The 12,276-nt window shown below is 34.6% G+C and overlaps 1 protein-coding gene across 2 annotated transcripts in view; it reads left to right on the top strand.

Annotated features, from left to right (window-relative positions):
• The first annotated feature begins 1,744 nt into the window (after positions 1-1,744).
• The window catches only part of CACNA1D (calcium voltage-gated channel subunit alpha1 D), a 225,277-nt gene continuing 214,745 nt past the window's right edge, over positions 1,745-12,276 (top strand). For both annotated transcript variants that reach the window (XM_070936968.1, XM_070936969.1), the window contains exons 1-2: positions 1,745-1,932; positions 5,345-5,450. In XM_070936968.1, coding sequence (XP_070793069.1) covers positions 1,760-1,932; positions 5,345-5,450 — 279 coding nt within the window. In that variant the 5' untranslated portion in view covers positions 1,745-1,759. The remainder of the gene's footprint in view (positions 1,933-5,344; positions 5,451-12,276) is intronic.

Raw genomic sequence — 12,276 nt, 5'->3', positions numbered from 1 at the left:
TTCACATTATGACCGTTGCAGCAACCCACGTGGTCATGTGATCAAAATTCAGATGCTTGACAACTGATTTATATTTATGACAGTTGCATTGTCCAGGGGTCATATGATCACCTTTTGCAATCTTCTGACAAGCAAAATCAATGAGATAAACCAGACTCATTTAACAACTCTGTTACTAATTTAACAACTGCAGTCATCCACTTGACAACTGAAGCAAGAAAGGTTGTAAAATGGGGCAAAATTCACTTAACAACTGTCTCACTTAGCAAGAGAAATTTTGGGCTCAGTTGTGGTCGTAAGTTGAGGACTACCTGTGTTTTGTTTTTGGCTTCTAAGTCTGATTTGTTAGAAGAGAAATGAGGCAATTTCTGGATCACATGTAACACACTGTGCTAAACAAAGTGCAGAAATAGCTTCTTTGGTTTCTTTAGTTGCTTAACTAGCAGGAACAGCCAAGTGGGAGCTCCTTTATGATTTCATAATTCTTTGAAGGTGCCTTTGTTTTCTGCCCTGTGGTTGCCATTTTGTTATAAATAGGGCAGGAAAGTGAATTATCGTACACAGGACAGTACTGCAGTGTGGATGAAATCTGTATTCCATCTCATAGTTGTATTTTCAACATCCCCCATCTGTGTTAATAATTGGCATTTTGCAATTTATGGTCACAGATTTACAAACTTAGTCACCTCAATTATTGTTTCCCCTATATTGTTGATTCTTCTTTCACTTCGTTTTGAGTTTACCTTTCCTAAAGCCAAACATCAAAATGCAATTTGAAGGGACAAACTCCTATCCCTTTCCTAAAGTTGAGATGTGATAGCGCGACTATGTCAGATTCTGAATTCACATTGCATTTTGGAGGCCAGAGAAAAGACATTAAAAAAAAAAAAAACAAGCAACTAGAAACAATGCCAACCAAAGCGCATGGATTCAGACTTCTCATATTTGATATATGTAATGGGTAAGCAAGATTAGTGAATTCAGATTTCAGTGGTGGGAGGAATAGCTTAATTGAAATCAGTGGAACAAGTTGTTCACTATTAACCGTCTTAGTTTCTATGGAAGTACCATTTAATAATCAAATATATTAAAGAATATTGCAGACCATGTTTCTAGCAGAATATTTCTTGTTGGCTATTTCATTTGAGTTTCCATAGTAATAGATATATTACACATCGGAGAATATCTAATGCTTGCTCATATATTCAGAGGAAGAGAAGATCCCTTTAATGAGATGTTTTTTTAAAAAAAATCCCTGTTCTGAGCAGAGTGGGTTGGACTGGCTTTTTGATTCTAAAACAATGAATACTTAACACTCCAAAGAAGAAAGAAATTGGAATGTTTGCTTTTTAAAATAGATGACGTTCAGCTTCTTAAAGAGGTATCTAAATGGGAAATTTCTTAGCTTTGCAAAGCATTTGATACAGATGCCTGTGATGCTTTTTCCTCAATCTTTTAATTTCAGCAGAAAGGGTCTGTTGATTTTTGTTCTTTTTTTAAAGAAAAGGCCTCAAATTTTACCAAAACCTAAGTCTTTTCAAGAAGTTTGAAAGAACCGGATTATTTCAGAAAAACACAAATTAATTTTCTTCTTCTCTTTTGTTTTTCCACAGAAGCAAGCTATGCAAATAGCACCAGAATTCCTCTTCCTGGTGACAGCCCAGCACTCCAGCCGAACAATTCAGCACCTACCAAGCAAACGGTGCTATCTTGGCAAGCTGCAATTGATGCTGCTAGACAAGCTAAGGCTGCCCAAGGCATGAGCACCACCCCAGGTCAACCTGTAGGATCTCTGTCCCAAAGAAAGCGTCAGCAATATGCCAAGAGCAAAAAACAGGGTAATACATCTAATAGTCGGCCAGCCCGTGCTCTTTTCTGTCTATCCCTCAATAACCCACTCCGAAGAGCCTGCATTAGTATAGTAGAATGGAAGTATCCTTTCACTGGAATTTAGTTCTATCTCCTGTTCTCTGCGGACATGAAGATCATATCAGAAAGGCATACTTGGGCTCACTCTCTAGAAGAGAAGGAATTCAGTACTTTTTGGCGGTCGTTTAGGGCAACGTCAACCTGAGCAAAGTGCAAGTTATGATGAATAAATTGTGGTTGAAAGAAAGTCTGTTTTTTTCCTTCCTTCTTGAAGATATGGGCAGGATGTTGATGAGTTCATATACTTTAGATATTTCTTTCCCATAGCTGAGACTGGATCTGGGATCTTTTAAGGGAGATAATATGCTTGGTGATTAGGGTCTTCCTCAGTGAGGAGGTAGGGTTATAGCCAGTGGTGGGATTCAAATAATTTAACAACCGGTTCTCTGCCCTAATGATTTCTTCCAACAACCAATTTGCCAAACTGCTCAGAAAGTTAACAACTGGTTCTCCCGAAGTGGTGCGAACTGGCTGAATCCTACCACTGGTTATAGCCATGAAGATGAGTGGGGTGGGAAGGTACATTTCCTATTGAAAGAACCATTGCTTTTTGACAATACAGGACATTTTTGAATTTGCCACTTTTACAGGACAACGGGACTGAGCAAGTGATAGCTGTGTAGCTTCAGCCACATCTGATTGAAACTGATTTATTGGATCCATTTTAGTTGGATTTAGTTGGATTTCAGGCCCAAGTAGATCACAGGGACAGTGTAGTCACCTTTATGGACAATGTGTTGAGAGAATGTGACAAGGGTAATATTTCTTTTCTTCTCATCCTGGATGCTTTGGCAGCTTTTCATACTGTTGACTGTGGTATCCTTGACTGCTTTTGGGAAGTGATGGTATTATTGTACAGTTTTTATTCTGTCCCTCATGATTTTTAACATACTGCTAGGAGTGATTGCAAGAGAGTGTAGGGCTGGGTGTCATGCAGGATACCTGTTTCCATTTTCCCTTTTTTTTTTAATCTTAGCTGCACTAGGTGGTGTTTCCTCTCCTTGAAGAAATAATATGCTATTTGAAGTGCTGATTTTCCTTGGCACAGTATGACAGCATCTTTTGCCAAACTGAAATCATATTGTCCTTAAAGGGTTTATTGCAGGTACTGACTAGTCAGCCTTGACTAGGAAAAGCTTTCTCAGTAATAGAACCATCAGTATGGAGTTCATGACCAAATGAAGTCTAGATTTCTCCATATATGCTTTCTTTTAAGAGTCTAAAAACTTTTTTCCCACTCATTCTTCCTTTTCTAGTAGTTTTTTTAAAAAAATATGGCTGATTTTTTTTTTTTGATATTTTTACATTTTACATTAAACACTGGTTTGTTGGGTGTTGTAATATGTAGCTTTTATATTCTATTGTGAAGCTTTTGAAAATATTTAATTAATTTTGGATTTCTTAAGCGTTGTTTCAATCTTTATTGTTTGCTGCCATAGTAGACTTGCTGGAATGTGTGGGTTATAAATATGATAAATTATCCTTCCCTTCTTAATTAAGTTCAGCTCAATATGAGCCATTCCAAGCTAATATTTCTTATGTCCAATGAACTGGCAGTAACTCCCATTAAATAAGTGGTAATTACTTCTTAGAAGAAGTGTAAATAATACAATTTGTGCTTCTAATTTCATTTAAATTAATGCATACATTCAGTCAGTGTTGAGTTTTCAGTGGAATTTTGTGCATCTTTCGTAAAATATCAGTAACTTTTTGTTATTTAAGTGACATAGCTTTTTCTTAGATTGTTCTCCCCTAAAAACTATCACTTTGTGCATATGTAAAATTGATGTACACAAATTGGATTCGATACAAAAATTCTATAGAAGAAGGAGCATTTCCATCAGTGGAATGGAGCTTTTGGATTTAACCCAATGTACTTTATATTATAGTTGGATATTGTTTCTACTGAGACAGCATTTACTGGGTATATTTTTGGGCAATTAACATTTATTTATTTACGTCATTGTATGCTGCCCAATCCCATAGATTTTAGGAGGCTAATAATTTGGTCATAAAATGAATCATCTTCCCAAAAGAAACCCTCCCCCACACAAAATATACTCCTCAATATTTGGCAATTAGAATGAAAATCAGGAAATCCATATAATTTGCTACCTCTATGCTCTCTAGATTGCAAGGCTACCAGTGAATGGCTACCAGGATTATCTCAGATTGCATGAAGGTTTCTTAAAGTGATAGGAACACCCTCACTCAAAGAAGTATTGATTACTGCTCAAATCCAACTTCTTGCCACTTCATGGGAAATATTAACCAACCATGAAGAGCAGTAATCAAAATAAGAATTGATGGTAGTAATACTATAGAAAGCCCTGTCAGCTTCCTCAAGATTGGCAGGCTCAAATAATTCCAGATGGCTTCCCAGGATGAAGACACAGTCATTTCTATTGTCATTATCTAGATGGAGTCCATGTTCTCTTAAATCTGAGTGGCTTTATTGGACAAATGCCCCCAAATTCACTCAATATTTAATTAGAGATTGCAAATAGGGATGGAAGAGCAAACTATGTCATTGAATTGTGACATCATTATGGAAATGATCCAGTTTGTATAATTCATATTATTGGTTTTATGTCATAATCGCAATCTGTGTCATTTCCATGATGATGTCACAATGCACATGACATCATTTACTTGTCCATTCCTCTTTGCAATTTTTCCAAGTATTTGAAGGTCTAACTTTAAGAATTTGAAGTCAGGTAACAATATTCATAATGGAATGCAGTCAGCCTCTAGTTATTCTTTCTCAGCCAAATCTACCTCATAGATTAGCTGTTGAGAGAGTGAAATGAAAGAATAGAACACAATTTCACTGTTACTGGAAGCAACCTGATGTCTGATGATTCTAAAGCATTGTCCTGTCTTTGGTAGCCTGGAAAAGAGAGGTTCTTGCTTTGTACTACATCTTTCCTGCTTCTTCTTTGATGGGAACTATGGGCACTTAAATTCAATAAATGTGTAGGTAACTAGGCAGGAATATAGACAACTCTGGCATGTTACTTGTATTCGAGTTCCTTTAGTACTAGTGATAACAATGGATGGACATGAAGTAGCAAAATTATTTGAAAGCATTTTATAATGGTTTATAATTATTGATTTTATATACATATACAATTTAGATTATTTTTTAATAACTCTACTATGAAAAAATGTAATGTGAAGTAATAAGACACTGAAAGGCCCTAAGTGCTCAAAGACAATCCGACATGGGAACATAATTGCCTGTGGAAGATAGCTGTCACTTTCATCAATCACAAAACCAAACCAAATGACAGGAGCATGCCGATTTAACTTCAGAAAGACATTTCTTGTATATAATGCAAAATTAACACAAAATAGTACTATGACAAAGATTTATATGTCTTACAACTGAATGTTCCTTAACAAGATCTTTAAGACCGTTTGACATATTTATATTACTGGCTATTTTTGCCAATTGTGTGGCCTTAGCTGTTTACATCCCATTTCCAGAAGATGATTCTAATTCAACAAACCATGATTTGGTAAGTAGCATTTTTACCTTTATCTTTAAACTGTCTTTTAAATATTTAAAATGTTTTTTTGAATTTGCTCAGGTGGCCCTTAAAAGTTAAAAAGGATTGTTTATTTAGTCAGGTGAAAAAAGTGAATCAACATTTAAACATTAAATATATTACTTTGATTGTAAGGTCTGATAGTCATATTCTGGTTTCTGAAACAATAAGATGCATTAGCAGGAAAATGGTAATTGGATTTATAGGTGGCTGCTGTTTAATCTTACATGCTGTTTGCTGTGTCAGTGCTCTCTGTTCTTTTACATCTGGCTGTCACATGAACTTTTGTTTCTCTATTCATTTCATTTTGATTGCTTCCTTGCTATCAATAGAAAATATTGAACATATTTTCAAGGCAGGAATAATATTCCAGAAAATAACTTACATATATAATTGCCTTCCTAACCAGATAATCAGATGTTGGTTACATTTGGAAGAATGCTGTTCCTTTAAAGGAAGTGTGTTAGCAGGAAGATATTCATATAAGTAGATGCATGTTAAAATTATAGACTTGGCTTTTGTTAGCAGAAAGTGTTTTCCAATCATGGAAGAATGGTTTCTCATTTAACAGAGAAGGCTTGAAGGAAAAACATTTTTCCAGAGATTGCATCAGTTTTGTGTACATTCATAATATTTTTGTTGAAATAAAATTAAGATAAACTAAGGAAAATATTAAAAATTTAAAAAAAAATAAGTGCAAAAAGAAAGAAAGAAAAAAAGGCAAGGGAAAAGGAAAAAAGGAAAATAAATAGAAGACAAACAACAGCATGCATATAAATTCACTCTAGAAGAATTTAAGTATATTTGGGAACAATGTACATTGAGCGTATTGTCTGAGGCAATAAAAACGGGCTTAAAAAGAAGAGATAGAAGACAATGTAATGGAAAAACAGGCTGTTATAGACATAGATTTAAAATTGATAGGATACAAGGATGATATTGACAAAAGATTATATAGAACAGGACTTACAAATGAAACAGGATGAAAATTTAATAGTTAAAAGGGATACACAAATAATAAATCAGAAGAGTGACTTGGATACATGGATTTTAAATTAGAAAATTGACTTGGACGATATTCTTACTTTGGATTTACAAGAGAGATATGTTATGCTTATAAAGGAATTCTTGAAAGGAAAAGAGAAGAAATCTGCTTTTGGAATGTTACTAAAAGGAATAATCAAGACCTTGAAAACAAAAGTTAATAAAGTTGATTTATTCTATGAAGGTTAAATTGTCAATGATCCTTTTTTTTCTTCTAAGAGCTGTTAATGACTAGGACTCAATCATAAGACTTTAATGATTTGGTAGTAGATATGAAATGAGAGGAACAGAATTGTGTTGTATTTTTAAAGAAAATAATAATTTATGGTATTAAAATTGAGGGAGATAAAAAGAACATGCTAAATTTGTGGGATCTCATTTGAAGGGATTAAATATTAATATTTAATCTGTTGTTTCTAGTAGCTCTTAATGGATTTTTTTTGGTTAAGATTGAATGATGAATTTTTAAAGTTTTGTTTATAGGTATAAGACATAGGAAGGTTTTTCTTCTTTGTGTTTTTAGATAAAATTACATGGTATTGTGTAAAGAAAGAGAAAAAAAATATTAAATTGTTTTACTGGTTTAAAGTTAATATATGTATATTGTTATTTCTGGCAGCTCTTAATGGAGTTTTGTTGATTCAGATTGAAATATGAGGCTTTATTTGCCAATAGATAAAATATGAGATATGGGATAAAGAAATTTTTGGCTGAAATAATTAGATGAAGTATTGAATTATTGAAATTTTTTGTACTTGTATTGATGAAAGAGAAAGTCATTCTTTTAGTACATTCATATAATATGCTTGCAGCTAACTATGGTTTCATTGAAATTTTGCCTAGAGTCTTCCCGACTCAAGGGTACAGTTGTGAATTATCATGGCTTGCTGGGACTTCCAGGCGGAAAATGATAGTTTCTTTTGGCTGCAGTGTGCCAGAAAAGAAACATATGCCTGGTTTTAAGTTCCTCTTTGTGGCTTGGTCCTTTGTGAAGGAACCATTGGCCCATTTTCACCTGGTAATCATGGCAATTGAAAAACAAACTAATTATGTGTGATAACTACCATGCACAACTAAGAACAAAATGGCCATGCCTTTCAACCAACATTGATAAACTATGCCTACATAGGTGGTAGTAATCTCCACTGTTTTAAATTAGATTTGCATTGTTATTTGACATGTATCTGCAAAAGATACCCAACTTTTGAGATTTATGGTTTTATGACATATGCAGGTTTTTTTTAATATCCTGTACTAATTAAATGAATATATCTATTGGAAATTTTTATCTCTCTATGCTGGGCTTTCAAAGCTGCAGGATTAAAGGTGTTAATTAAAATATTAAAAGCCATGTTGCACTGCTTTTGTATGTGTTTATAATATCGTGACCCTGCTTTCATTATTTGACTCCTCTTGCCCCCTCCCTGTACCTCTGTGGCTTTTCCCACTATAATTCAAACTGCTGATGTATTACAATGATCTTCCTCCTGCTTATACCTATACCATACCACGCCACACCACGCCAAGCCACACCACACCACACCACACCACACCACACCACACCACACCATACCATACCATACCATACCATGTACAGTACTGTGTTAGCATTTTGTTTAGTGTAGTGGTTAAGACATCAGGCTAGAAACCTCGGGCCAGTCATTTTCTCTCAGCCCTAGGAAGGACAAAAGGCAAACCATTTCTGAAAAACCTTGCCAAAAAAAAATTGCAGGTAGTGTCCCAGAACTGGACACAACTGAACAAAAGGGGGAAAAATACAACATTACCATATTATGGTAATACTATGGTAATACTCTGTGAGAAGTATTCCATTTGTGTGTAATTATACAGAGAATTTTAATGCTACAGAGTTATTTCATACTTCTCTTGTTTTCGATCAGTCATGAGCCTAAGACAATGGAAATAACCATGAATATTCAGTGATCAGAAATCTGTGATGTGGCACTAATGCAAAGGCTTGTTCTAGACCAGAGGCATGTGACACAACTGTATCTATTATACCATGAATTGTTTCTGGAAACTTAAGACGAAAAGCCTTAATTTTTGAATGCCTTCTGTGTAGTGTGATAACTTTTATGTAGAAGATTGTTGAAAACTGAAAGGATCTAAAGTAAAGCTGCAGGAGTTCAAATGATCAAACCAGCCATTTAATGGTCTGCTTGATGCCATATAGTGGTCATCCAGATTTGAGAGCTCAGAGTTGGAGAAGGAGGCACATGATTGCTACTTCAAAAATAGACATTTGAATAATCCTTAACAAGTTGATAGTCATGTTTTATTGATTGTATTGCTGTTTTCTGGAGATTCTGTTGTGTCTGTTTATTTACCTAACTACCTAGCTACAGTGTAGCTGTTATACACCTTCCTGCATCATTTAACTGTAACATTTGTGTAATAACTGTTTCATATTTTATTATGGCATAAGTCTTTGAGGACTACCAGATTTTCTTGGGATGCATAAAGTCATATGCAGGTAAATGATAATACTGAATGAGTGTAGTGAAAGCGTTCATTATGTTCACACATCCTTATGCAGTAATACATTCATGGAGCAGGGAGATTCTATTATTTGCAATGTGGACAAGTGCAGATCTCTATGGATGTTAAATACTTGCAAGAAGCATTTAAACAAAGAAGGAATTTCTGGTAGGCAGTGTTTCATTCTCATATCATAGTCTTGAGAGGTGTATATAAGGGATGTTTTAAAGCTGGCCAGTACAAAATTGTTTATGTTTCGTTTATTGAAAATTTGTCTGTGTATATTTCTGTACAAAGAAGTCACTGTTGAAAAGCCATTTAAAACTGTTACCTGTTTTATTAGAATATACTGCATATATACAGTAATTTGGTATGTTTTATATAGGTTTATTTCTTCAGGATAATACAAAAAATCCAAAGATAAAAACTTGTAGAAGAACAGTGTGTTGGATCAATTATTTGACCCAAAGGATTATTTTGTTTTTAAAACTTTAGGGCTCAGATCTCTACTTTGCTCTCAGTCCATTTAGAAGTTTATATAAATAACAAATATTCTTCTTGGTGTGAGAGGATAGGTTATTTTATAGAAAGTTTAGATTTCATATGTATGTCTTCTAAGCAAAGAGTAAGGTTCTTTTTTTTCTTATCTGAGGGTTTATTTCAAACACACTTTCAGTCCTTAGAGTCTTTTGTTAAATAAATTCAGAGTTACACTGTTTTCCTGGAAGCAGCAAATGTGAGTTCTTTTTGATTAGTACATATATATCTTTAACGCAGTTATGAATGCTGCATATGAATGCAGATGCAGATATATGTTTCATATTGTACCTTGGCTGTGCACATAAATCATTATCATGGGTATCAACAAGGTAGCAAGTGTGATGTGGTGAATCAAAACCTTTTTTTGTATTTATGGGACATCAACACATCAACCAAAGAGGCAGAGCTTGAATCACAATGTTGTGTCCATCGTTTTGCCTATTTTGATGCCTCTCATGGCCATGATGTTTTTTCAGTGATTATTTTGAACATTAAGCTAATTTGAACAATATCCATTTTAATTGTCTTTTCAAAACAATTATTAATATAAAAAAGATGTTTTTTAAAACTATATAATTGATTGCGTCTGCAGCATTAATTGTGTATTTTTGTACAGCAAACTTGATTGACTGCAAATGAGGACGTGGAAAGCATTGTTCATGGAAGGTACAGAGAGTAAGGATTTGTACAATGTAATTGAGAAAAAAAATGGTTAGAAATTGTTTTCTGCAATTTCTTTTTAGAAAAAAGGGTACAGCAATTGATCCATCCTCCCCCCCCTCCCTTTCTCTCTCTGTGTGTATAGTGAGTCGGTACTTAATTACTGCATACATTTACATTGTCAAATTTAATACAAAGACTGTGCCTTTAAATCTTTTAATTTAATTTAAACCCCTTTAAATTAAATCCCTTTTAAATCAGGGGTGCAGTCTTTTTCAGAATAAAATTGCATTTGGCTTTTAGGTGGTATAGTCTCTGGACAGCCTTTTACATAAAATATTTTTTAAAGCCAGGATTTCTAGTATTCTAAACTTTAAAAGAACCTGGATAAGTCATTGACATGTGAAAGAACTGGGATTTTAAATGTAAAGATTGAATTTAAAGATAAAAAATGTCTTTCTATAGTTGTGATTTTATTTTATTGTCAATTCCTAGCCTACATTCAAAAACAATGTTACTGTCTTTTAAAATATCTGAAGACTTTTAAAAAGTCTTTTTGCTGAGGCAATGCAGCTCTAGCTATATAATTGATTCTAGTGGTGAATTGCTCACTTTACTAAAGAATATTCATCTTTATTCATGTCGGATTCTTAGGTGGCTTATACAGTAAACTTTAAAATTTAATCTGTCTTCCATAAAGACAATCAATCCAGAAGGTGTTATAAAGGAAGCCAACCAATTGTAGAGTTTCTTTAAAAAAAAACCAACTACTGAATACAGTAGTATGAATGGCATTGAAAATGTTTATAACTGAAATCTATCATCCCTTTAAGGTCATGACATATGTTTCTAAAATGACAATCCTGTTTTTATCTAATAATAGTGAAGGTCAGTTGTTATTTCTAGTGAGTCATGTTAGTTATTTGCTGATAGATTTTTCAGGAGAGGCAGTCTGAGTACCTATGATCTGTTTTCTTCTATAGTTGTTTGTCAGACATTCCATTCCATAAAATTAATAAATAGTACAAGAACTGTTGTAAGAAGGCTGCAGTGATGTTGTAAATAAAACCCAGCTGGTGCTATTGTGACATTGCTGGAAGAAAAAAAACCCTCAGTCTGTAATATTGACAGTTTAAAAAAAAAAAAAAAGGGAACCATTTTTTTAAAAAAAGAAAACTCATACACTCTCTTTAGGAATAGAAAAAGGGAAAGCCATGAAGACCAAAAAACTGCCTTGGAAGGACTCTTCTCTCTTTTCCAATCAAGCCATTTCTACCCACCAGTATGTGGGAAAGATTCTCCAACCCAGCTTGGTGTAGAAGTTCAAGTTCTGGATGAACAGCAGGCTCCAATTCACTTTCAGCTAGAGCAGGGGTATGAAACTCAAGGCCCAGGAGCCAGATCCAGCCTGTGGGGTGCTTAGATGTGGCCCACAGGGCCACCCTGGAAACAGCGAAGGACCTGCCTGCGGTGCCTCTGCCAGCGAAAATGTGCTCCAGAGCTCCATTTTGCAGGAAGCGTCACAGCCAAAAACGGAGCTTAGGAACCCGCTTTCACTGGTAGAGCACCACCACAGGTGCCCCCGACATGAGTGACATCGAGATGGCCACGCCCACCCCAGCCATGCCCCCCACAAGGTCAAACGCAACCCTGATGCAGCCCTCAATGAAATCGAGTTTGACACCGTTGAGCTAGAGAAACTCACAGGATAACTCAGACCCAATTTCTTTCATTCAGCTTCAGAGATATTGTGGGGATAAAAGGAAGGGAGATTTCTATGTCAACCATCTTAAACTACTGGAGAAAACCAATAACAAATCTAATAAATGTAGGAGATTCCAACCCTTCATTGTGTAGTCATCCAAGTAATTAGCCATAGGAATAACCACTTCTTATGGTTTTTCTTCAGTCTTATTATACATAATAGTATATTATTATATATTAGCTACCTTGTTTTAGGTGATATGTATTTTTATTTCATAGATTGTAATATTTTAGATTTATACTTGCACAGTTAATTAACTATTATAGTAGAGTATGTTAAAACTTTTAT

The sequence above is a fragment of the Pituophis catenifer genome, unplaced genomic scaffold (genome assembly GCF_029215685.1).
Source record: "Pituophis catenifer annectens isolate HBS135680 unplaced genomic scaffold, rPitCat1.0.hap2 SCAF_2, whole genome shotgun sequence".
Taxonomy (NCBI): Eukaryota; Metazoa; Chordata; class Lepidosauria; order Squamata; family Colubridae; genus Pituophis; species Pituophis catenifer.
The sequence above is the reverse complement of the archived record's forward strand: the minus strand, read 5'-3'. Positions and strand labels throughout refer to the sequence as shown.